At 42.2% G+C, this 26,154-nt stretch overlaps 2 protein-coding genes across 6 annotated transcripts in view; one reads left to right on the top strand and one right to left on the bottom strand.

Annotated features, from left to right (window-relative positions):
* DIP2A (disco interacting protein 2 homolog A) overlaps positions 1–20,743 on the top strand; it is a 90,026-nt gene extending 69,283 nt beyond the window's left edge. For 4 of the 5 annotated variants that reach the window (XM_072341259.1, XM_072341264.1, XM_072341263.1 and 1 more), the window contains 14 exons: positions 3,683–3,806; positions 4,609–4,730; positions 5,068–5,179; positions 5,437–5,546; positions 6,165–6,295; positions 9,145–9,313; positions 10,240–10,410; positions 12,113–12,142; positions 13,289–13,350; positions 14,954–15,011; positions 15,465–15,539; positions 16,184–16,358; positions 17,956–18,079; positions 18,777–20,743. In XM_072341259.1, the coding sequence (XP_072197360.1) occupies positions 3,683–3,806; positions 4,609–4,730; positions 5,068–5,179; positions 5,437–5,546; positions 6,165–6,295; positions 9,145–9,313; positions 10,240–10,410; positions 12,113–12,142; positions 13,289–13,350; positions 14,954–15,011; positions 15,465–15,539; positions 16,184–16,358; positions 17,956–18,079; positions 18,777–19,029 (1,716 nt within the window). In that variant the 3' untranslated portion in view covers positions 19,030–20,743. The remainder of the gene's footprint in view (positions 1–3,682; positions 3,807–4,608; positions 4,731–5,067; positions 5,180–5,436; positions 5,547–6,164; positions 6,296–9,144; positions 9,314–10,239; positions 10,411–12,112; positions 12,143–13,288; positions 13,351–14,953; positions 15,012–15,464; positions 15,540–16,183; positions 16,359–17,955; positions 18,080–18,776) is intronic. The other variant, XM_072341262.1, reaches the window with a different exon arrangement.
* Positions 20,744–23,428: 2,685 nt separating this feature from the next.
* Positions 23,429–25,905, bottom strand: S100B (S100 calcium binding protein B). The gene is made up of 3 exons (XM_072341265.1): positions 25,640–25,905; positions 24,557–24,709; positions 23,429–24,323 (listed from the first exon to the last, which is right to left on the bottom strand). Exons 2-3 carry the CDS (start codon positions 24,692–24,694, stop codon positions 24,183–24,185), a joined length of 279 nt encoding a protein of 92 aa, XP_072197366.1. The 5' UTR covers positions 24,695–24,709; positions 25,640–25,905; the 3' UTR covers positions 23,429–24,182.
* Positions 25,906–26,154: the final 249 nt, after the last annotated feature.

The following is a 26,154-nucleotide window of genomic DNA, read 5'->3' as shown; positions in this document are numbered from 1 at the left end:
CAAACCATTGTTGGATTCTAAGAAAACAGCATCTAGAATTCTTTTTCCTAGAACGCTTTAAGTTATTTTGATGTCGTGATTGGAATTGAACACAAATCATTGCTACTTAGCAAGCAGTGTTACATCTGGAATTGTAGTCTGTATCTGGAATTGTATCATACATTCTGCATTTCTAGCTTCAGAACATTGCAGCTGTTGCTTTTCCCAATCAGAAACAAATTGTCATATTAATGGAAGTCACAATCTGTCTTTGGTCCTGTGAACAAGAGTGAGAAGAGATTAGAGTTTGAGAATTTTTTAATGAGAAGATATGGAACCTAGGCAGAGAACTACGGCTTCAGCAAAAAGCAGGCCTTGCCTGACGAACATTGTGGCTCTTTATGATGGCATAACTTTGTCAGCGGACAAGGGAAGAGCAACTGATGTCATCTGTCTGGCCTTTAGTAAGGATTTTAACACATTCTCTCCTAACATCCTCCTCTCCAAATTGCAAAGATATGGATTTGGCAGGTGGACTGATGGACAAGACTCTACCCAGAAAGTGGTGGTCACTGGGCTCAGTGTCTGGATGGAGATCAGTGACAAGTGGTGTCTCTCTGGGATCAGTGCTGGGACATGTGCTCTTCTTAATATCTTCATCATTGACACTGATAGTGGAACTGTGTGCACCCTCAAGCAGTGAGCCCAGGAAAACTTCATGAGGTTCAACAGTGCCAAATGCAATGTCTTGCATTTGGGTCATGGCACCCCCCACTGTCAGTACAAGCTGGGCATCAAAAGCCTGCTGTAAAAGACTTGAGAATACTTGTGGATGGCAGCTGGACATGAGCTGGCAGTGTGTCCTCACAGGCTGGAAAGCCAACCATATCCTGGGCTGCATCAAAAGCACACATCTGTGCTGTGTGACTTCACCTGGAGTACTGCATCCACATGTGGGGTCCTCAGTATAGGAGAGACATGTACCTATTGGAGCACCTGCAGAGGAGGGCCACAAAAATACCCCAAGAGATGGAACACCTTCCTATGAGGACTGGCTCTGAGAGCTGGGGCTGTTCAGTGTGGAGAAGAGGAGGAGGAGACATGAGAGCAGCCTTTCAATGGATATAAGAAAGGGACAGACTCTTTAGCAGGGTCTGTTGTGACAGGACAAGTGGAAATGGTTTCACACTGAAAGAGGAGAAATTTAGATTGGATAGAAGGAAGAAGTTTTTTACAATAAGGGTGGTGAGGCACTGGCGCAGGTTGCTCAGAGATGTGGTAGATGCCCTGTATCCCCATAGCATTCGAGGTCAGGCTGGCCCAGACTCTGTGCAGTCTGATGGAACTGTAGATGTCTCTGTTCCTTGCAGGGGGCTGGACTAGGTGACCTTTTAGGGTCCCTTTCAACTCAAACGATTTTGTGATTCTGTGAACCCTTGAGCTTTAGAATTTTGTTTTCCCGAAGCATTGCACAGACTTCAGGGGACACTGATGCCTTGCCTTTTGCTAGCCTTGCCCTCTTAGAAAGGTGGCAATTAAGAATCACTCAAACATGAGCAAGTAAATCAATCAACTTTGGAGTGCTGATTGTACATCTATTTAGTTTATTTGAGAGTTTTTGTAGCCCTTACGACTTACGACAAGGCAACAGTATTGTTTCTCAGCAGATAGGTTATATTCCCTTCTATCCACTCTGTTCTGCACCTGATGGTCAGTAGTTTTGGAGATTCTTCTGCTTTTGTTCTGGCACACTCCGCCCTTCCTCCATTCTACCCTCCTTTCTCTCCAGGAGGCAAAGTTAGTATCCAGAAGTCAATTTTGGTTTTAGCCTGTACTCACTAGCTACAATTCCAGTGTTGATAACAAGCCAATGACACTAAAAGTGGTCTACACCAATCTACACTTGTGCTGTACTGTACCACAGTGAGATATCAGATGGGTTTTCAGAAGGTATAGCAGCAGTCCAGGAAAGTAAGGGATTTGGTAAGTAAGGTTTTGGAAGTAAGGGGTTTGACTGTCTCATTCAGGCAAGCAGAATCGTTTAGGGCATGTTTTAAGGTTCTGACTTGTCTCTTGAGACTCTCCTTTTGCAGGCTAAACTGCTTTGTTATGGTTAAGTGCCATATAATTGCTTTATATCTTTCATGGTAAAGAGGGAAGTTTTCTAGTATGGAGAAGTCCTTTTTAAGGTCATTTTGTTCAGGCAGATTTTACCTTTAACAAGGGGACTGCAAAAAAAGCAACACAGAATTTAAACACAAAGAAATTATCACCTGGTGAACACATGCCTTGAATAGCTATGTCTGATAAGCTTGCAGTGCTAAACATCACTGTTTTTACCAGTCCCCATGAGAAATCCTTCAATTTTATACTTTTTCATGTCAGTATTTCTTTGCCAAGTCCTTGAGCTGTTAATGTTCCCATCTCAGCAACACACTCGCCTGATTTTACTGTTCTTACTGTGCATGCCTCCAGCTCGCAGTCTTGCTCTTTAACAAGTTTCCATAGTAAAACTGAGCAGGGTGCCAATACCTGCATCAGACCAGGATTGACAGATTGGGCTGAGGCACCTTGTCTTGGACTTGAAACTGAGTACTTATGTAACAGAAATTTGCTGTGATAGTCCTTGTCGGTGTGGTGGGAGGCTTGATTCAATCTCTTTTTCCTTCTGGTGTGGTTGTCCCATCACTTTTTCTTCAGTCAAAGTTTAGTCTCAGAAGCAGACATATACCCTAACCTTACAGCTTTGAGGGTAAGGCGCCATTTCCTAGACTGGGTGGCAAAAGGGTCTTTTCAGTCTTCATGCAAAAAACTAGATTAAGCCTTTAGTAAACTCCGTGCCATTTTGGGAATACCTCAGAAGAAGAAGAATTTTACTGCTTTTCATTTGAGGTTTTTGGCAAGTGCATACCGACTGTCCTTTATGTTCTAGAAGCTCTGCGGTTAACCAAGATTTTGCGCTTGTTATTTATTATTTTGTTGTGAGTTTAGAGAGCCCATTAAGGTTGGTGGTCTAGTTAAGTTCCATCAGAGCAGAAGTCTCTGGGCTCTGCTGTGTGCACAATATCTGAATGCTTTGTGTCGACGTCGGTTTGGACCAACGCCTCTGAAACTGATTACATGGGTTCCTTTCTTCAACCTCTTTTCCACACCATAGAATGATAATATTTACAGTCATTACCAATCTACCAAGAAGGTAATAGGAGATGTGGAAGCAGAATAAGAAGCTGTTGAATGAGGAGAAAGTGCCGTAATCAGCATAGCACCAACAGGTTGAAAAATGATTGATTGATAGCTTTCTCTAATTCATCTTCACACACTGCAATGAGACAAAGCTCATGCAGTTCTTCACTTGCTGCTCAAACTTTATTGTTGTTTTTTGGTTCCTTGGACTTTAAATTTTAAACATTTTCAAGGTATTATTTTTGCAATATCAGATCAATTTAAAAATTGCTTTGCTGTCTGATGTCAAAGTAGTATGTGTAAAGTCTTCTACGATGTTAAAAGTTCACGTGGCCAGCAGAATGGTTTGCAAAACACTGGGCATATTTTGGCAGAGTCTTTAGATCCATTTGCTGTGTTGTTAAAATAGCTGCAGTGAGAAGAAAATACAATGTCTGTAGCATGTACTTTATTCAGTGTTGAAAATGTTCCCTGCAAAGTTTTCTGGAGAGTTTCCTGAAGTTGCCTCTGTTCTGTGCAGGGCACTGTAGCTAGCACTGCATCGTGCATGCAGTTGCACAAGAGAGCAGAGAGAGTGGCAGTTGCACTAATGGAGAAGGGACGGCTGAATGTTGGTGACCATGTAGCCCTTGTTTATCCTCCAGGTAAGGCAATACAAAACAGCAAAAATCACAAGGAAAGCATCAGCTCTTCCCAAGGCAGAGCCTTCCAACATCCATTTAATATCATGGCGAATGGCAATGACCTAGTATTTCAAGGAAGAGCATTCCTCTTTTACTACTAAACTGCTTCTCCAAATGTCAAATGGAATTTACCAAACATTTGATGTAACCACTCTGGATGTCTGGACAATTATGCAACATAAGTTTGGTCAGGGTCTAAAATTCTGGATTTTCAGTCTCAGAGAATGGAATAAAAATGTAGATGGAAAGTTAGATGGGTGGTGTCAGTGCTGATGTTCTTCATGAGCACCTGTTCTTTTCTGAATATCTCCAGACATGAAGTTAGGACCTCAGACTTGCATTATTACTGTGTATTTATGAGCATACTTCAAGAAAAAGTAACATTCTGTGAAAGTAGAATGACTGCATATTCTGTAGTTAAAATGTGAGAAAATGCTTTTTAGAAGATTCTGTGTCATCTTCAGTAACAGTACCTTCTTCCAGTACCTTATTCTATTTTACTATTTTCTTTATGCTACCTGTCCATGAAAATAAATTCCTACAAATTCCAAGTTTGTAGACTTTAAATGCTTCTTGCTAACTCTCAAATGCAAACTGTTTTAACCTTACAGAACTGGTTAGAACCAAAAACAGCCTATTAACAGACTTTGTGAAAAGTACTTACATCTTAATAAAGCTTTTCAGAGCATATTTTTATTTTGATGAAAGGATTTGGCCATTTGTTCTGATGAAATTGCATTTGTTTCACAAATAATTTCTACAGGAGTGGACTTGATAGCAACTTTCTATGGCTGCTTGTATGCTGGCTGTATACCTATCACCGTTCGCCCGCCTCATCCACAGAATCTTGCTACCACTCTGCCCACTGTCAAAATGATCGTAGAGGTATGTGTAAGGCACTTCTCTTTTAATGCTTCTGGTGGGCATAGGCCAGTTGGTGCAGGTAGTGACATTGCCAGGTGAGTTATTTTGCCACTGACAATGTAAAACAAGCTAGAAAGAAAAATCAGTATGCTGTGACTGGGACAATAATTACTTTTCTTCTTAATTAGTTTAAAATACCGTTTCTGCTGTTGTGACTTTTATTGCTTTGCTTCTGCTGTTTTTCTTCATGTATTCAGCTTACCAGTTTTCTTCTTCAGATAGATATGAAATCACTGAGTATTAACTCACTGAGTTTATAAATATTTTCAGTGTTTTTGTTTGGCTGGTTGGTTTACAGGTCAGTAAGTCTGCGTGTATTCTCACCACACAAGTGATAACGAAACTGCTGAAATCCAAGGAAGCTGCAGCAGCTGTAGATATTAAGACATGGCCCACGATTTTGGATACAGGTACAGAATGTTTGCCCACTAGCGAACAGGAAATGTCAATAGGTTGGAGACTTCTTCCTCCTGTTATACTGTAGCTGTCTAATTGAATGAATCTCTCTTGCATTATATTGACGTAGCTGTCCAGAAACTGTAGAAGCATCCAGTGTTAATGCTATAAATGCTACAATGCTGTAATGATATGAAGATAACACGGTTGCCCCGTTGTCTCTTTCCAAACTGATGATCTGATACCTTCTCTTTTTATGTATTTTAAATAGATGATATGCCCAAAAAGAAGCTGGCTAATATTTTCAGACCTACATCTCCAGATATGTTGGCATATTTGGACTTCAGTGTGTCAACCACTGGTATATTAGCAGGAGTAAAGGTAAAGTACCTGAAGGAAGACGGCTATTTTAATTTCCTTAAATACTGGCATATTTGCATTTATTTTTCCTGCCAGAGAATAAATACAAAAATAAGAGTGAATCTACCCCTGTGGCGCAGGGGTAGAAGTGCCGCTTCGCTACACAGGGGGCTCGAAACCCGGGAGTTGGACTCGATGATCTCTAAGGTCCCTTCCAACTCGCACGATACTATGATACTATGATACTATGATGATGATTTTGGTGGTCAAAAGACTTATTTTAAGGTTTGCACGACATTGCATTTGCATGATGCATTTTGTAAGCGTTCAGTCTTATCTGGTTGTATGTGAGGAGTCCTTGAGGAGAGTAAGGAGAAGATGCTTGCTCTGAAGTTCACAAATGTTTTCATTTGTGGTTTATCAGAGAGCTGGTGGATGTTATTTGACATCATTTGGCTTTGTGGCAGATGTCACCAATAACCTGAAAATGTGGGTTTGTATCTCTTTCCTATTTGAAAGACACATTGAAAAAAAGATTTCCTGTTTCCACATCCTCTACAGCAAACAGTTCTGTCAGTTATTAAACATGATGCTTTTTTATAAAGAAATCCTAAAAGAGAGTCTGATTTCCTCTTACAGATGTCACATGCAGCTACAAGTGCCTTATGTCGCTCTATAAAGCTACAGTGTGAGCTGTACCCTTCCCGTCAGATTGCTATCTGCCTTGACCCCTACTGCGGTTTGGGGTTTGCACTGTGGTGCTTGTGCAGGTATGTTGTTTGAATCACAGGTTTTCACACTTGTCCTTGGCTTCCTCTTCACTTCTGTAGAAGCCAACCTACAGTGGGTGAGACGGTAGGAGTGAGCTGTTAACTTTTTGTAGGTATTTCATAGCAACACACATTTGTTGGTCATTTAAGTCAGCCAGTTACTTTTAAGTAACTTGAGTTGTGCAAGTGTAATTAGTTAAATACAGAATTCAAGGGGAAAACAAAGGGACTTCGTTGTCTCTTCCACTTTGATTAAATAAATACTTTTAAATTCTCTGAGGATAAACTGTGTCTTTCTACAAGAAAATTAAGGCATTGATTGCAGAATTGGTATTATGCAATAATAAATACTATAATAAATAAGGAAGCAATTAGGATTACTTAAAATGAATGAGAGCTGACTTGACTCGGTCAGATAACTGCTCCAATGCAACAAATCTTACACAGAAGCAAAGTTCTTTGTTTTCTGGTCTTTTAAAGTGATCCATATGCTTTAAGCAATCTGAAGGCTTAGGTATTAAAAATCATCTAGCTGCCTCATTGAAAATGCAGAAACTGAATATGATTATTTCATAAACAGAAGGTTGCATTTACTGTAATTAACCTACTCCTTCCCTCTCTAATGCCTCAAACCGGGAAGGGAGTGGACTGAAGGACAAGAAAAAATTACATTTGGTTGCACTTGATAATTTATGCTGTCCATAAAATGAGGCAGGGTAGTAGCAGGAGAAGAAACCTCAGAGATGGGAGAAAGAGCATCTGTGTATGGACTTATACAAATACTTTTAAGAAATGAAAGTTCATGAGTGAGATGCCCTCTATACAAGAGTTAATGTATTGCTTGTTTAGTGTGAGTTGTTGCTTTGTTTATAGCACCAATTTTGTGAGGCTGTCCTGTCACGGAATGGTTTTATGTTTAAATTAAAAAGAAAACTGTATAAAACACAATAAACAGAACCCAAGCCATTGTACCTCCCACTGCAAACATACACTGACTCTCCATGGTTGAAATGGCGATCATGTCAAACTACTTGTTAAAAACAATTAGAGATGCAATTATTTTTAAACATAAACTGTATTATTCATATAGAGAGGGGTGTTTCTAAGGTAAATATATTTATGTTAGAGAGGGGTGTTTCTGATTTTCTTAGTAGTAACTGATCTACAAAACGTGGTATTTTGAGACTGTATGGCCATGCGTTTACTGTCTTGAAATGCCTAAATAATATTAAGAAAGAAAATACTAGAAGGTGGTGTGATCCTGAATGGGACTTTATGTCCACACACATTAACTGACAGCAAGTTAATTATTTCACAAAGACACTTCAAAAGTGACAGACCTGTGGTAGAGGTTAGAAAATTCCAGTAAAAAACTACGTGTTGAAGATGCATTGAACTCAAAGAAAAATATAATAATATTCAGTTCGTCAACTGAAATCTGTAACTGTAATAATGTCTCAAAAAATACCACTTTTTTGGTGTCGATAGTCGTATGAACATTTTCTGGCTTTGCTTCTTAGCACTTATGAACTGAGATACCTTAGATTTCACTTGGCAGAAAAGTGCAAGATGGTGGCATTGCTAGAAGGAATTGGAACTTGGGTGTAATTGGGAAACAAGGTGAATGGGAAGGTGAATTGCCTGAATGCTTCAGAGGTGACCTACAGTATTTTAAAGCAGTTAGTGGAGCAGTTGCACTTTTCTTATGGTTAAATTTGGTATGTTCTTTTTTGTGCATGCCTTGCTTTAGCTGGGAAACCCTGAAAGACTTCTTACTCCTTACTAACTTGCAGTTTTTCTGATAGGTGGAGGTTTGTTTGCACTTTTTCCACACAATCTCTGTGTGAAACCATCTAAGAAAAGTAACTTCAGCATTCTGGATTTTACTCTTAACCTCAATTTGAATATTACTGATGAAAGTGACAACTCCCCAGCTATGGTTTGCCAGGAAGGAGGCTAATTTTAAAGATACGAGACATTAAATACTTCCAGTTGCAGCACTGCATGCCACTTTTTCTCATCTATCTGCTAGCAGAAATATCTTTCCTACCAAATATCGCCTCCAGGGAGACTGAGAGAAGTGCTTTTGCTGGAGGGCAGCACAAGTGGCACATGCTGCCAGGCAAGCAGTCTGTGTTGGGCAGTGGGCATTGTGGAGGGGATATGGGACAAGTGAGCAGAGGCAGGGTGTGTGTTCCCCCCGCAAGGAGGTTGGGCTGTGGCTGCTCCTTCAGCTCCGAGCCCACAGGGAAATGCACTGGGTGATGCTGAGTCCCATGTCACAGCCCCACTCAACCATGTCTGGCATGCAAACCGCAGCAGCCCAGTGCTGCCTTTCTCCCTCACACAGTGGTGGAATGACAGAATGGCTTGAGTTATTTATTATACAAGTAGCAGTGTAAGGATGGTGACAGCATGCCAGCAACAAGCCTGGGGGACAGCACTGCAGCCATGGCCTGCAAGAGAAGCAGCCATGGGAGGAAGCTCTGCACTGATCACGAAGGTTTGTGGCTTGTCACATGCATTCTTCCTCTCTCTCTTAACTACAATTTACATGTATGGAAAAGTTGCCTAAATGTCAAGGCATTGCCTGTTGTTCAGTGCAGCTTGCAGCAAGACAGAAGCACTGACCTTCAAATTTGTGATGTAACTTTAACCCATTGTTCATAGCCAATTGATCAGTTGAAAACCCAGTGAGACACTTGCTGTCTGTGGAGATTAGCTGAAATTGAAATAAATACCACTCTCTCAGTTTTAATGCAATTGTTTGCTTCCCTTTGGCTTTATATAATATTCCACTATTTATGGTGGCTTGAAGTTCTTGTGTGCCTTTTTCTCCCTCTTCCTAGTGTATATTCAGGCCATCAGTCCATTCTTGTCCCTCCTCTGGAACTGGAGAGCAACGTGTCTCTGTGGCTATCTGCTGTAAGCCAGTACAAAGTGCGTGTCACTTTCTGTTCTTACTCAGTGATGGAGATGTGCACCAAAGGGCTTGGGACACAGACTGATATGCTCCGGGTAAGTGAGTTTAACCGTTTAACATGCTGACATACAAATGCATGTATCTTAGGAAGACCAAAACAAAAAAACAAAGAACAGCCACAAAAAAAGAGAAAACAAATCAAACATAAACCCTCGCCCCCTGCCCACCCCACTCCAGTCCCACATCTGGCAGGTCTCACTGGTTTTCAAGTCTCTTCACATCAAAAGAATTGAATTGAAAAGATATGTAATCTTCATATAGGCTGTAAGAACATGCTTACACACTCATTTATGTTTGAGAGAATGTCGTAACTGAGGTATAATTAATTTGAGAAAGCAATTCTTCCTCGTCTATAGGAGGGTTCCCATGGCTTTTGTAGCTAATGTGCTCAGTGCTTCTGCTGAGAATGTTTGGCAGCTTGTTACATGCAAGCAGGTGATTATGTTGTGCTTATTCTTAGTATAGAGAAACAAAAATAAATCTGTCCCTTTTTCCTCCTGGACCTCACTGGAAGGAATCATAGCCTACAGTTCCAGTTGTTACAAGTTCATGCTCATGCTGATGAGTGCTTGCAATGTCTCAAGTGCTTTACCTGTATCTGGACTGTACAGCACTCGAAGCAGGTAGTTCTCTTGTGATCTTCCTATGGCTGGCTGTCCAGCCCTAAGATAGAAGACAATTTTGTGTTTCCTCAGCTCAAAACGCTGAGTGGCTGTGCTGCAGCTACATGACAGGAGTCGTTCACATTTTCTCCCATCTAATTCTGCTTCTGAACAGCTTGGCACAGATTGAGAGGATTGTCTTGTGTGGATGGAACCAAACTGAAAGCAGTCAGCATCCATATTGTTGAACGAGTTCATGTCAGTTATGCTGGTACTTTTAAGTCAGTTCCACAAATGTAAATTGACTATTTCTAGAAGTGCTGATTTTGGGTTTAAAATGTATCATTTTCTGCATTCAGATGAAAGGAGTTAATCTATCCTGTGTGAGAACATGTATGGTGGTTGCGGAGGAGAGACCAAGGATTGCACTGACACAGTCTTTCTCCAAGTTATTCAAAGACCTGGGTCTCTCTGCTCGTGCAGTGAGCACTACATTTGGATGCAGGGTCAATGTAGCAATTTGCTTACAGGTGAGATTAAACTGCTTACTCCTTACACTTCTACATGATGTCTCTAGGAACTTTATGGGAAGTCATGTTCAGCTGTGTATATTCTTTTTCTAATGAACTGCATAAGCTACAACTCCATTGCTTGCTTGCTTTTTCACCAAGAAACTAGTTGTGGATTATGGTAATTTCTCCTCTTTGTACTAATTGACAAATTGATTTGCCTTTCTGTATGGTGGATTGGCCTTGTAAAATTTCTTCCCTCCCTGCTGTGTAGGAGCAGTACCAAAAATACACAGCTTCTTGTTCATAAACATGTTAAATATTTAGAAGAACACAATTTTCTGCTTTCATGTGATGTACATTTTGGCTGTTAAAAAGTAGCTTTTATGTATACTTAGAATTAAATAGAGTTCCCCAAGTAAGAACTCATCATCTTACAGACCAAGGGAAGGCTGACAGGTTTTTTGCTTTGGCTTTTAACTCTGAAATATCTCAAAAGAGCATTATCCACATGCATATATGTGTCCCACCTCATGAGAGAGTTGCATTTTTTCCAGTTAAAGGTAACAAATTGGAAGCTCTGAGATGGAGAATAGGCTCCTGTATTACACATCCCTACTTCACAGACTGGAGACAATGGCGTGCAGTGTTCCAGACTCATCTTTGATAGCTGACATTCACGTGTCATTCATAACTGTTCACTTGGTTTTCATGCGTACTGCAGGAGGTAAAACGTTTAGCACCCTCTAAATAATGAATTATAAAGAAATATGTCCAGAGGAATTGTAAAAAACCATTCTGGATACTTGTTGTTCAAACTCTGCAAACTGAATGGAAAGAGATCGCTGTGGGGCCAGTTAAGAACTTCCTCTGCATTCTAGCTTGGAGGCACACACCTCTGACACTGATCTAGGAGCAGCTTTCAGAATCTAGAGGACAGTCCTTTAAGACAAAACAGAACAAAAAAAAAAACCCTGCTGGCAGATTGTATCAAGAACAGCATCTGGTAATCACAAGCAGACAGATGTGATTCTTCAGTCTCTTTGACTGAGGAATGAAGCATGAACGCTCTGCTTCATGCTGGTTTGTCGGGGGGGGGTTAAGCTTTTCTTGCAGAAGAGTATTCCAGGAAAATTATGAAGAGCGTAGGGCTGCCAGGCATTTCAGCTTTCTCCTCATTTTATACTTCTGTATCTTTGTTTTTTCATTCTTAGATGTTTTCTTAGTTTCCTTTTCCTCTTTCTCTCGCTATTGTAAAGTGATAACTGTACTGGATATTGATGAATTTGAATTCATAGGTCGATAGCCAAAGTCATTGGGTATTTTTACAAATCAGCTTGCAAATAAATATGTAACATCTTCCAACTGGGCTGGTCTAGTTGAGATGAGAAGGTATTTCTGCAGTTTACTGTTTAGATACATTCAGGTGGAGGAGGGATTAGTGATAAAACACCAGGTGTTATGTACGATCTGCCTTAAACTTCTCATTTATTTACCAGGAGTTGCATGTTTCCCAGTGAACCCCTTTAAATGCCAGGCTCTGTAGTAACCTGAAAGGAAAATTTTCTTCTCATTCTGAAGCAGTATGAGTTTTGTTTTCTGTCTTACTGTGTGTATCTCATGTCTCCAGTGCCTCTTTGTTTGTATTTTCTTTTTTTCCCTTTCTCTCCTTTTCAAACACTTTGATGGCCTCTGTTGCTTCTGTTTGTGGTCCCACTGTCAGCCAAACAGGCTGGGCAAGCTGGCTGAGCAGGTATAGTGATGCATGTATGTGCTTGTCCTACAGTCAGTCTGGTCCGGTGACATTACTCTATATAGGACGTGTCCTATTGGAGGGAATTTTGATCTAGCTGTTGGTTTCTGAACAAGTTTAGTGCATTTTGTATTTGTTGTCATTTATTTTTTCATAAGAACACATGCAGCTGAAGTACATAACCTCATTCTCGAGTAATACTGAGGTATAGCAAGGATCGATGTTAATGAACGGTGTCTTCCTAGAGGAGAAAACCATAATGTGACAGCTTAGCAGTGCTACAGAAGGTGAAGGGAGTGCAACAATAAAGGCATTGTTGCAGTTTCCCAGCACCATGCTCTGGAGCTGATGACAAAGCAGCCTCATTTTAAAACACTTCAAAAATGAGAAGCTGTGTTAAATTTCCCTGCACGGGGGAGAATAACCACTGATCCTTGGGCTACTTTTTAGTTTAAATATACATTTCACAGTAGTTTAAAATTAGCTTGAGATTAAGCTCTGATTGGGAGGGTGAGGGGAAACCCACAAAGAAAAACAAGTTCCCTGTTCCCATGTTGGGAAACAGATTTGTTTTAGGAGTCTGACCTCTCTTCAGAGCAGGTTTATCCTCTGGCTGCAATAGACGTCTGCGTCTGTCCCAATTGCCTCTTGAGAAGATAGGGGATGGTTAGAGGGTTTTTTCTTCAAAGTTAACAAAACTTATATGAAGTACAACAGCTGTGCTTTAAGACAGAGATCATGTAGGCTTATGAGTATATATAGTCTGCTTGTTATTTAGTGTTTTTAGAGGAGATGCTTAACAAAATTTTGTAAACTTTTATTAATGAGTTAGCTGTATAAATACACGCTTTGCCTATGTGCTCATTTACTGATTTCTGTTGATAAATTTACTAATTTCTATCCTAGAATGCATTTCTGTTCTGAACACATTTCTGAAACGGACGTATAATTGCGTTAGACATCAGTGTTCTGTGGCAGTCGCTGTGGGGGGGGGGGAATATTTTTACTGTGGTTTTGGTAGATTAGGGCAGTACTTGATAAATGTCAGTAAAAGGGGGAGAGGATTTTGTGGATTTGCTTGTCTGTGAAAATGAAAACAGAATTTTCTGGCTTATTTTGAATTTGTTACTTCCTTTGTATTCTTAGGGAACAGCGGGACCAGATCCAACAACAGTCTATGTAGACATGAGAGCACTTCGACATGACAGGTACAGATTGTGTTATGTCAAAGCATTAACCATTAAATGACCGCAGAAAAGAAAAACCATCCATGTTGTAACAACCCTTGTTTGTTGAAATATCCTGGGCAGCAGCTAATCCCTCATCAGTGAATTAAAAGGAACCTCCATCCTAGCAAATCCTGTGTATTAGAAGTTGTCTGACATTTCCTCCACATCATCGCTTGTTTTGCTCTTCTTTTCTAGACCCTCATTTAAAGGACTGACTGCTCAGGCTCATTAGTTGTTACTTACATAGCCATACTGCCAGCAAAAGGTGACTGACAGCTGTCTGGGTAGTGACAGAACTGCAGGAATAGTTGGCTGGGCAGGATTGCAGGATTACGTTCCTCATATGGCCCAATGCTCAAAGCAGGGTCATCTTCAAGGCTTCATTGGGTTACTGAAGAGCAGGACCAGTTCAGTGTGAAAAATGTCAGAGAATGAGGACCTGTCTGCACTCTGGGTTCACATCTTGAGGATGACACCCAGCTCTGGAGATGTATTTCTTACTCTCGTTTCTCTTCTTATATCTTTTGTCCCTGGTCTCTTCTGATGGCATACAACTCAGAGTAATTTGTTATCATCTTCTCTGTAATTACCATTTAAATAGTGAAAAAGTACCACTAGTTTCCCCCTTAGACTTTTTTTCTACAGGCCACACGTGCAGGCATCATCTGGAATCTTGCTGAGGATAAGTTCTATCATTTCTAATCTGTAGTCATTATTTTTTTATTATCTTCATCTTGTAGTTAACTTAATTCATACAGCTGCTGGCAGTACAGAGTTCACCCTGTAATTTTAATAGTGTTCATACATCTATGTATTTGTTTCTGCACTTATTTTAACACATATATCAACACTTGGTGTAATGGCTTTGATTTTTTCATATTGATAATGTTCAATCAGGGATGTTAACTAGCAGGGTTTTTTTTTACTGCTATCTCTGTTTTTTGAAGCTTAAATCTTAGCTTCTGGAAGACGTTGGGTCGTCAACCTGACTTGTCATTTAAATGCAGTTCAGCCATAGTCCCAGTGCTCTCACTGTATTAGTTAATTCTAGCTAATAAATGTTGCACTAGTGTAATACTGCAGAATTGAGAGCAGCCTCTTCTCTTGTACACCCCTCTTACTGCACTTCTATTGCTCCTACTGCAGCTCTGCTATCATAATTTATGCTACTAATAGACTGTATAATATCACCTCTTTAGGATGCTTGCTCTTCACTTTTTATAGTTACTACCAACACTCCAATGATACAGAGTGGCAAGCAGAGGTCCAGAAGAGCCCAACAAAGAAGATGAATATAAAGTGCTGGTGAACTGCAGCATTAGAGCTTTGCTGGAATGAGTTACTCATCTCACTAGGGGGCAGAGCTTCTGATTCTTAGATAAAACGTCATACATGGGAATACCGATACTGAAGTATTGAAAACAGCCAAAAACTCTTAACTGTTTTGTGCATAAGTGGCTGACATCATTATGGTTGTGTCAGTGCAGGATAGGATAACACTGTATATGCTGAAACATGTCTGTTTTACTTTTGTTTAAGTTAATGGATCTTTCTACAAATGCATTTTTCTTTATTTCCTCAGGGTACGTTTGGTAGAGAGAGGTTCTCCACACAGTTTGCCTCTTATGGAGTCTGGGAAGGTGAGAGTCAGAGCAATCTTTTTTCCTTAATACCCATCTCTAGGTGGTAAACTGCTTCTCTGAGTACAGAATCTGTGCAATGAGAGGCTGAATATGCTTCATTAATCACAGTGTATCTAGGAGAGGCACTGGAGAGTGCATAAAATGAACAAGAGTTAAAATGAAGCAAGGCTTGAAAGTGAAGTAATAGGATGTGTTGCTTGCTGTAGCTGGAAAAATCACAGTCATTTTCACAGAAAGCATTTATCAGGCATGGAAGATCTGCTCTGCAGCTAAATACATGCTGCAAAATAGCAGCTTAGAGGTTAAATGATGGAACAGCTGAGTTGGAAGATTCCTATGGAGGGAAGAACTGTACAGACTGTTGACTTCTGTGGCTCTGCATTATTAACTTTCTTTTGATGAATTCAACTTCTGTTAACTTCATTTTTAAACATTTGTTTCCTGCTGAAGATCCTTCCAGGGGTGAAAGTCATCATAGCGCACACAGAAACAAAGGGACCGCTGGGAGACTCACATTTAGGAGAGGTAAAGTTTTGATGCTTTGTACTTTGTTTATCAGCAGTGATTTTTTTAATATATAGATAAATCATATTTGATAAACGCATGTCTTATGTGGACAGCCACATAAGTGGCAAGGAAATGAACTGAGCAGAGAGTTGGAACTTTATATACTACTGTGAATATTCACGTGGCTTTCTGCACCTTCTGCAAAAATATTACATGCTGGGACCAGATGATATTATTGGACTGGTTTGCATCTGATTGGTAGCTACAGGAGGCAGTGAAAACCTTGTTATCACTATAATTCTGCCAGTGGATAGTAGTGGTGAGGTTTGCCGCTTGGTTTAATCAGTTTTAATATACATTTGGATTTGTGTGTACTAAGATACCAGTCTTCTAAGAGATGATTGCAGGTTAACGGGTGTCCCGTTCCAGTATGTCAAATGCCAAGTTCATTTTTCCTCTTTACCTTTTCCAATGACAGGTATATAAAACTCATTTTTACTCCTTTTTTTTCCTGGTAATTTTCTATGAAGCAGAATTAATTACTTTAATAAAGTGACCCCTGACATTTAAATCAATAAATTAAGCTGCTCGAGTCTGGCAAAATAACCTATGTTTATTTTGGAGTAGTTCCCCTATATTCTTCTCTTATTTTAATCCCCTAGATATGGGTGAGTAGTCCACACAATGCTACTGGTTACTATACAGTGTATGGAGAAGAAGCACTGCACGCCGATCACTTTACTGCTCGCTTGAGCTTTGGAGATACTCAGACCATATGGGCTCGGACTGGGTACCTCGGCTTCCTGCGCAGAACTGAGCTTACCGATGCTAGTGGAGGTGAGAAAAGAACACATTCATAATGCCCTATTGATTTAGAAAGCAGGATCTTCATTTATTTTCACTTAGTCAAACTAATATGGGCACATTTATTAGAAGCACTAGAGCCTTCCTACTTACTTTTTCTCTGAACCTCCTTCCTTACAGACAGAATTTGTTATTTCAGTGCTGACCCAGAGAATACTAATAATGCTAATTCATTCAGCAGCATTGGGACACACACAAATACCAGCCATTTCCCAGCCTTCCTGAGATAGAAAAGTCTGGAGGAGTAACTTCCCCATATTTTTTCCAGTAAAGAAAGTAAGGTTTTCACCTTTTTTTGTCTAATTTTGGGAGCTGTACACAAATGGAAGAGAAGCTGCTCTATTTTCTTCTTAAAGAATGGAATATGTGTAACTTCTGATTATCAGGCATTAAAAGGAGTCGGTCTTTAAACATCTTAAGAAAAGGAGTGTGGATGCTTAATGCTTAGCGCTTGTTAGCAATGTATCTACAGTTGCTTGTGACTGCACTTAAAAGAAGGGTGGTGTCAACATCAGGAGTGTCTGTCCCACTCATCGATGCCTCTGGATTCATGGCTATAGGGTTCGCAGGCACCTTTTACACTTCCCATAATCACAGTAGAAGGCAGAATAGGCTTTTCTGCTTTCTTCCCTTTCAGTTTTCCTCGAGTAGTTACTTCAGCTCATCCTGAGCGTGTTGTACTGATGCTTTGGTGCTGCTTCTGAGCAGGATACTGAGAGAGAATTGTTTCTCTGTCTCTGTTCAAAGTGAAATGGCTCCCCCTTCTTGAGAAAGCTGGTCAGGGACAGTAATGGGAGTCTGCAAGCAGACATTCACTAAGAAGAGAAATTGAGCTCTACCTTACTACGACGCCATTTTGTGTCTTGTAGCTTCCCGAAAAATCACGTATCAAAGATATTCTAGGTGCGAAACAATGTCAGTTGTCCTTAAATTCGTTAGCATTTGAGGGACCAGCTGTTATAAATTAACACATTATTAGTAAGTATGCACGAAATGTAGGGCTGCTTCCCAGCATGCTTTTTTTAGTTGCATGATTGAGCTGAATTCCAAAGTAAGCACATAGAATTTAAACGGAACAGAGTTACAGAATGAACATGGCAGTATGTAGAGTGTGTTTCATGTTAGTCCTCAGAGAGCTATGATTGAGAAATGGATAGTGTTCTCTGCATTAACTTAAGCTGGGAATGTTGGTAGCATGAGAACAAGGGGTTAAGAGAAGGTAATAGTAGGAAACTGAAAATCTCCTGTTGATAGGAGAAGTTCTTTGGTAAGAATAGTGGAACAAAAGGATGTTTTAATAATGGATTTGGATTATTTTTATGAACAGAGATCACATTATGTAAGAAAAGAGGCAGAACCAAATGACCCCAAAAATCTTCTTTTTAGTCTATTTTCTCTCGCTCTAAGTCAATAGACTGAAGTGCTAAATGACCTTGCAGTCCTCTTCTTTCCAAATGATAGAGCTCGATGCATTTAACACTCTCGCTCCTAGGAAGCACCAAGAATGTTTTAGTACATTCTAACGTTCTTCTGATCCATTGATGTTTTCAATGTCTGTGCTCTATTGCAGAAAGACACGATGCCCTGTATGTAGTAGGCTCTTTGGATGAAACACTGGAGCTCAGGGGAATGAGGTACCACCCCATTGATATAGAGACATCCGTAATAAGAGCACATAAGAGCATTGCAGAATGGTAAGAGACACCATTATTTTTCTGTATCCTTTTGTATCTTCCAAAGCAGAAGGAGTCAATTTTTGCAGGACAGCATGCCAGACTGAGATTCTGTAGAGTGAGCTTGCCAAAACCTTGCTCGGAAAATACAGCAGTGAGAGAAGCTAATTGAAATATAACACCCCTCTTACTTCACTCAGATAAATAAGTAAAGCTCACACCTTTATCACAGTTTAAACTTTGTAATAGTCTAAAAGATGAAGAGATCCTTGTGAATGGGAACGCCTCATGTTGGATTCCATGGTGGTTGGAATATACATACTTGGATCTTGTAAATGCATTCTCATTTCACACACCGTTTGGCTGTAGGTCTTCTTCAGTCCCAAAGGAGACTGAAAGCTTTGTCTTCCCTTTAATAATACCTAGATACGTATAAAGCATGCACATACTGAATGTAAAACTTTAATGGTTCCCATATTTTGTACAGAGACAACAGAAAAGCAATTGGCATAGAATATCCCAAGAAGTTACAGCCTTGATATCTCTTGATTTATACCTATTTTCTTATTATCGCATGGCTTTTTTTCCCATTAATTAATTATATTGTTGAAGTCCATACCGTAATTATTCACGAGTCTGTTCTTGAGAGCTTCCTTTGACTAAGGTTTATTGTTTTGTTTTGTTTTTGTCAACATTAATGTTCTTATTATGCCAACAGTGCTGTATTTACATGGACCAATTTGCTCGTGGTGGTTGTGGAATTAGAAGGCTCAGAACAAGAAGCGTTGGACCTGGTTGCACTGGTAACAAATGTGGTTCTGGAGGAGCATTATCTCATCGTAGGTGTTGTAGTCATTGTGGACCCAGGTGTTATTCCTATCAATTCCCGTGGTGAAAAACAACGAATGCACTTGAGAGACGGATTTTTAGCTGATCAGTTGGATCCTATTTATGTTGCCTACAACATGTGAAAAAAGGAAGTCACATCAAGGCTAAAGCACCAAAATCTAGATGCTGTCTGAATAGCATTTGAATTGATATGTTATGTTTTTAAGAACCATTGAAGAACTTAGAAAAATGGAGATATTAATCTGCACAGACCTTCATCTCTCAGATTGTTTGCTTTCATAAATCCATTATAACAGTTAGTGCTGTATTAGAAGTTACTGGAATTCTTGAAGGAAGCCTATTAGAACTATCACGGACCAAGTTTTTTTTTGTTGGTTTTTTACAGTAATTATGAATGTCAGTACTTGATGCACTGCATAAAAGGACATAAGGCAGGGTGGGGAGCAAACACCAGCTGTGACTCTTGGAAATAATATGGCAAGTTATGAGTATCCAGTTCAAGTTATCCCTACGTGTGATTGTTTGCAGTATATTGGCAGTATCTGGGTTGGGCCATAACTTTTAAGACTGCACACATCTTTACCATTTTCTCTACTGTAGTGAAAGGAATTTTGCACATATCTGAGGTTTAAAAATGCAGCCTTTGTATTTTAAATCACTGACTCATCCTTACTCAGAACAAATTCATTCCAGTCTTGAATTCAGTATAACAATTATGCTGCTGCTCAGCTTTTTTGTACCAAGCAAAAACAAATACTGCATCTGTAATAAGGTTACTTAGTGTGCCATGCTGAACTCTGTAATGCTATAAACTTTATAATAAAATATTAAATTAATACTCAATTTTAACTATTTGATGCGGGAGCCTTCACTGCTCTTGCTCTCATAACCTCACATTAAAGTTGCTTGTTTTAATGGTGTTAGCTGTTAATTACCGCCCTGCATAACACCAAGTATTTAAAAACTCATTCCAAAGTCAATAGTCCGAATCGTTTGTAGAAATGTTTACAAAGCATGACCTTACAATATGTTTTCCATGAATATCCTTTGCTAAAATGTACTATGGTGATTCTTTTTTCCACCATGAGAAGAATACTCAGTGTTAGTTAGGTGGGTCTTATTCATTACAATTCATCCTTTTAGTTGTATCTAGACAGACGTTTTTTGCTCCAGCTGAAATAGCCAGGTGGCTGAGTCACACTTGGCTAAAAAAGGCTTCAGAGTTTCTGCCTGATCTAATACTGCAGTGAACCTAATTCAGAAAGGGAATGTGAAATTACTCCGATACTTGATGTATTTGGGGGTAAGGACGAGAATAGCAAATAATTATTTTTATAAAGTTAATAAAGAGTTTGAGCTCCATTAGTGGTTTTTTTTTTTTAATATAATGCATGAGTTTGGCAAAAGAGCCAGGTTTTTCTGCAAGGCAATTCTGCCTGGATCAGTGCCTAAGAAAGATGGATGTTAGTCTCCTGATAAGAGAACATCAAGTGACTCTTTGACGAACAAACAGTAAATCTCCAACAACAAGCTTTCATATACAGTAGTTCTTTGCCCTCGTGGTGTTTGACTGTGGTGTATTATACAGCTGCATATGATGACTGTAATTATGTACAGAACCTGTGTAACTTATTGTCTAAGTACAGCAACCTTCAGCAGTGAGCAACCCCTGTAACACAACAGCTGGCAAAGAGGAAGAACTACCTAACCCCAATTTTAATGTCGTAGTTTTTTTAGCAGATAAAGCATTGTAAGATTTTTGTATTGATATGGTTGACAGTGAGACAAGTTGCCTTGTAAGATTTAAAAGAAAAGCACATTAAACATTTCAAAACAGCTCTTGGAACATCTGACTTTGTGAATGTTGGCTGCTGGATCAAAACCTGATTTCTTTACAGTACACAGTTTTCACCTGTATTTTGAGCAGTGCAGTGCTTGAATGCCCTGACCGTTACAGTACAGTGGGTAAGGCCAGGTAAATCTGGTTACAACATCTGTTAGAGGGAATGAAGTGAAGTCAGATCACCCTCTGAAATGCTGCCACTTTCTTCTGAAGTGTATTTTTCAGCTGAATGTACAGAGGGAGCAGGAATATGCTTCCATGTCCTTTAGAGCATTAGGAGAGAAGACTACACTGCAGCTTGCAGTGTGAACTATTAAACATATGGGAGATGTGGTCCAGTGCTTTGTTTGCATGATTGCTTTACACCATCCTTCTCTGAGGATGATATGTGTGGGGGGGGCAGGGGGGTAAAGCATTTTTGTTTTTAAGTCTGTTATGTATGTTAGTTTTTGTGCTCTGAGTATGTGAAATCTTCCTGAATGCTTCTTCCTCCATTAGCAAGACTAAGGATATTTTCTTCTAGATATGCTAGCGGCTCCCAGTAAGATTAGCACCTGTGTAGAAGAACGTTTCTGTGCGTGTTCATTCAGTGCTGGTGATTTTGTGTCTTGTCAGAGAGGGTTCTCTTTTACACAGATGTGCTGTGCCTATAATTATCTGGGATGAGAGATAAAGTGCAGATTTCATAGAATGATAGAATGGCTTGGGTTGGAGGGGACCATAAAGATCATCTGGCTCCAATCATGGGCAGGGTTGCCAGCCACTATCTAGATTGGGCTGCCCAATATGCCTCACAGTCTGGTCTTTAATGCCTCCAAAGATTGTGCATCCGCAGTCACTCTGAGCAACATATTCCAGTGCCTCACCACTATCTGAGTAAAAAATGTCTTCCTAACATCTAACCTAAATCTCTCTTCTAGTTTAAAGCCATCCCCCTTCTCCTATCATTATGTCACCACCACTTCTCCTGTTGCTATCAGATCATGTACAAAGTTGGTCCTCCCTCCTGTTTGTATGCTCCATTCAAGTACTGGAAGGCCAAGATGAGGTACCCCCAGCCTTCTCTTCTCCAGGCTGAACAAGCCCAGTTCCGTCAATCTTTCTTTATAGGAGAGGTGCTCCAGTCTTCTGATCATCTGCATGGCCCTCCTCTGGACCTGCTCCATATACTTGCCAAGGACCCCAGGCTTGGACACTGTACTCCAGAAGGGGCCTTTAAGGGCAGAGAAGAAGGAACAATCACCTCCCTCTCCCAGCTGCCACCCCTCTGTTGATGCAGCCCAGCACACAGTTGGTCTTCTGGGCTTGCAAGCACACACTGCTGGCTCATGTCTAGCTTTTCATCCTCCAGAACCCTCAAGTTCTCCACAGGGCTGCTTTCAGTGTGTTCTTATAGAATCATAGAATCACAAGGTTGGAAAGGATCTACAAGACCATCTAGTCCAACCGTCCTCCCATTACTGTCCTCCATTACCTCCCATTCTTCTCCCAGTCTGTACACCTATCTGGGATTGCCCCAACCCAAGTGCAACACCTTGTACATGACCTTGTTAAACCTCATTAGATTCTCATGTGCACACTTTCTGAGCACATCCAGGTCTGGATGGTGTCCCTCGCTTCCATTGGAGATCAACTGCTTGATGTTAGAGATCAACTCAGCTTGGTGTCATCAGCAGACTTTCTGAGGGTACACTCAATCCCACTTCTTCGTTGTTGATAAAGAGCACCAATCTCAAGACCAACCCCTGGGGGACACCATTTGTGACTGGCCATCATGTAGACATAGAGCTGTTGACAGCAGCTCTCTTGCTTTGACCATCCAATTCTTTATCCAATGAATAGTCCAGCCTTCAAATCCTCCAATATAGAAATAAGGCTGTGGTGTGGGACCATAATATAGGGCGTGTGCACCAAAGCTGCCCCTGGCTGTCATTTCTCCAGTGTTGAAAGTCTGAGTCTGTTAAACATTTCAGCCCCCTGCTGCTGTGTTTTCTCCCTTTGCTTGACTTTTAGTATTGCTGGCAAGAAGTTCCTATTTCAACAGGGCATTTAATATGAAGAAACTATCTGCTGGTGCCCTGTCTGGTCAGTCCTCATTCATTGTCCTCACACGTCCTCAGGTCTGTACAGGCTGTACCAGTGGTGGACATGGCTGGAAGTGAGTAGTACGAGGAAGTGATGAGGATGTCAGAAACGTAATGGAAGTAACTTGGATGTGCACTACCTTAGGATAGCAAAACCTCCTTCTCAGTTCTTGGTGGAGCACAAGATACTGTCTTTCTCGTATCATATGCAAGTCTCTGCCTGAGCATCCTCTGTCGCTGCTTGGGGAGGCAGATGAGAATAGTAAGATGATCCCTGTCAAAAACTAGGTTATTTTGTTCACCAAATCATTACAAAATAAAAACGACATCATCCACAGCCCTTTTTATTGTGAATTTGTGGTGGAGATGTATCGTTCCTATCCACCAATGCCTCACTCACAGGTGTGCCTGATCCAGATGGCAAGTGCAGACTGATAGAAGACGGGAGCTGAAAGAGAACCCCAGGCAAATGAACTGGCTGCCCATGTGAATTGCAGCGGTGCTCTGAGGCTGTATCCCTCAACCTTTGACAACTGAAAGCAGCCACAAAGTGTACAAAACCTGGAGACAAAAGAATTCATTTTCACCAGAACCTAATTTGTGGCCCAAAGACCAAAACAACATTTTATTCTCATTGTTTCCACACGCTCTGGAGGCTGCAGCTGATCATGTATGGATTTCACCCTTCCTTCAGGCTGAGCCTTGAGACCTTGCCAATGCGCACCTCAGGCCCAGCCCAGGAGCCTCCTATGCTTTCATTTCCAGTTCTGCAGACAGCTATAAGCAGAAGGATTCATAGGCAGGAGAAAAGCCTGGGCTGTTACATGGTTATGCTTTGCATTTCAAGCCAGAAGTGTCTCAAGTTGCCAAGGACCGCATGGGCTCTGCTCCAGGGTTAGTAGCATGCGTGGGGCAGTCAGAACCCACAGAGATCACAGGAGTCTTTCTGTGTAGGCCAATGGGCTCAGAGCCAGGCCTCTATAACCAGCCTCTCTGCATCACTCCCTGCCTCACCCCTTGAATTTTCCTTCTCCCCTTGCCAGCAACCTAGGATTGCAGCAGCCACCTGCTTCCAGCCCCCTGCCTGTCTCTTGCACACGGCAGCAGGGAGTGAGCTTGAGATGTGGCATTCGAACACGCAGCATCCCAGGTGGGCACTGTCTAAGAGGCTTTCCCAAGATGCATGGGCATTTCTGCTCACAAAGCTGCAGAGTTTAATAAGCTGCTTAAGTAGCACAAGCTTAACTTCATGGAGCCCCCAGGTGCATCCAGTCTTCTCCCAAGAGGAGTGGTACCGCTCTGCATCTCTCCAGCGTGAGTGGGAGCTGCTCAGCTGCTTCTCACCAGCTCACTCGTGCTCAAAGAACTCGTGGCAAGCAGAGGTAACCATGGCAATGAAGGCCACGAACTCCTGGAAGTCGCACTCTGCATCCCCATCACTGTCCAGTGCCTCCATGACTTTGTCCACAGTCTCCTGGTCTTTGATCTCCTGAAAGGACAGAAATGGATGTAGTAGCATCTGCTTAACAGCAGCCCTACCAGGGCACCTTGAGCCCCACAGGGTAAGGGTGATAAACAGGGTGATAAACCCACCCAGAGAAGGAAACCTCCCTAGTGTCCAGTCCAAGCCTCCAGCCCTGACACAGGCTTTGTCCTGCCACCACCTGCTCCTGGGGAGCTGGAGCCTGAGCCCAGGTGTGCTATGTAGAGGGCAATACTCACACCAAGGAAATGGGTTAATTCATTGTTGATGAGCTCCTTCAGCTCCGATTTCTTCAGCTTATGCTTGTCTCCTTCCTTCCCAGAGTACTGGTGGAAAGCATCAATGATGGCAATCATGGCCTTCTCCAGCTCAGACATGGTCACAGCACAGTCCTGAGATCAGAGGGAGGCAACAGGCACTTCAACAGGGTTAGGCTGCAGTAATGCATCAGTGCCCTGGGGCACCCCCCACACAACAGCAGAGCAGGCAAGCTCTGCTAGTGGCTCTCACTTCGGAGAAGATCCCAGGATCTGCGGTTCTAAGAGGCCTTGGCTCTGTGAGTGCTGCAGGTGAGCAGCAACACAGGGAGTGGTGGCAGTGGGACAGGTGCATTCCCTGGAACCAACAGGTGTGTGCAGGAGAGAAAACTGGAAGGAGATGGCTGGCAAAATCCTGGAGGCTTCCTGTGTTTCCCATATGTGCTGAGCTGGCTGCCAGCTGGGACAGGGTCATTTGCTATTGCTTGTGTTGCCAGTGCCCTTTGGGAAACTTGCATAGCAGAAATGGGCTGCGGGAAGCACAGAGGGGGAGGCATTTCAGAAAGGCTTTGCTTTCCCTTCTATTTCAGGCGGCCTCTCCTCTGCCTTTCTTGCTTGCAAGCCCATTTCCAAATGAACAGTAGGGGGGGGGCATGAGGATTCGATTTTGATAGATGCAAATAGAAGGAAACAAGGGCAACTCCTCTGCCTGTCTTCCTCGCGCATCTGAACTGAAGGGCAGTGCAGGACTACCGATAATTGCAGCTTTTCCTGCAGATTTCACAAACATCCATACCAAAGATAACCCGACAGGGAGGGATGCAAATCCACCTTCCCAGAAGCTGCTGAATGCATATACGCTGGGCTTAAAAAACCCAACAGTTTGCTGTCCGGTCCTCGTTAAATACATACCGCACGGGTAAATGTCTGCCATTGGTTAACTCAGCTCTGCACCGGCCTCTGCGGTGAGCAAAGAGCTGAGCTCCGGAACGGCAGCCCCGAACGAACCAGCCAAGCAGCCCGCCCGTCGGCTGTTCCCCCACCCCGAGCCCCATTCCCTCTCACCTCCCTTGGCGATACTCAACGCTGCGGCTGCATCCCAGCCGCTGACGGCCTTCTTATGCCTGTGGGCGTGGAGATTCACCCGTGCCGCAGCGCCCGGGGCCAATGGCAAAGAGAGGCCGGGGCGTCCCGACAGCGGGCTGAGCTGTGCGCAGTGGCACACAGACGTGCGTTGGCACCCTGCCGACCCACGGCGCCCCGCGGGGGGACTGCTGCAGGAGGCCGCCGTTGTGCGGAACCGGACCCCGGGCATCCCGCAGCACGGGGCCGGTGCGTGGCCGTGCCGCAGCTCTGCCCGCTCCCACCCGCGGCCCGGGGGCTCCGCACGGCGCAGGGGCTGCGCGCCCGCTCCGTTCCGTGCGTACAACCGAGGCGACGGCGCCCGTGGCGGGCCGTGCCCTCGGAGAACCTCGCGGAGGGGCGGTCCGCGTGCCGGGAGCCGGAACCCCGTCGCTCCGTCCGTGTCCCCGCGCCCGGACGAGCAGCGGCAGTCCCCGCGGAGACCCAACGCCGAACAC

The sequence above is a fragment of the Excalfactoria chinensis genome, chromosome 7 (genome assembly GCF_039878825.1).
Source record: "Excalfactoria chinensis isolate bCotChi1 chromosome 7, bCotChi1.hap2, whole genome shotgun sequence".
NCBI lineage: Eukaryota > Metazoa > Chordata > Aves > Galliformes > Phasianidae > Excalfactoria > Excalfactoria chinensis.
Note: the sequence above shows the minus strand (reverse complement) of the source record. Positions and strands in the feature narration are given on the sequence as shown.

What these genes read in the sequence shown, in the direction of transcription:
- S100B (XM_072341265.1), bottom strand. Translation starts at nt 24,694, where the DNA reads ATGTCTGAGCTGGAGAAGGCCATGATTGCCATCATTGATGCTTTCCAC. An exon ending in AATTAACCCATTTCCTTGGT is followed by an intron (nt 24,324 to 24,556) that starts GTGAGTATTGCC and finishes CTGTCCTTTCAG; the next exon opens with GAGATCAAAGACCAGGAGAC.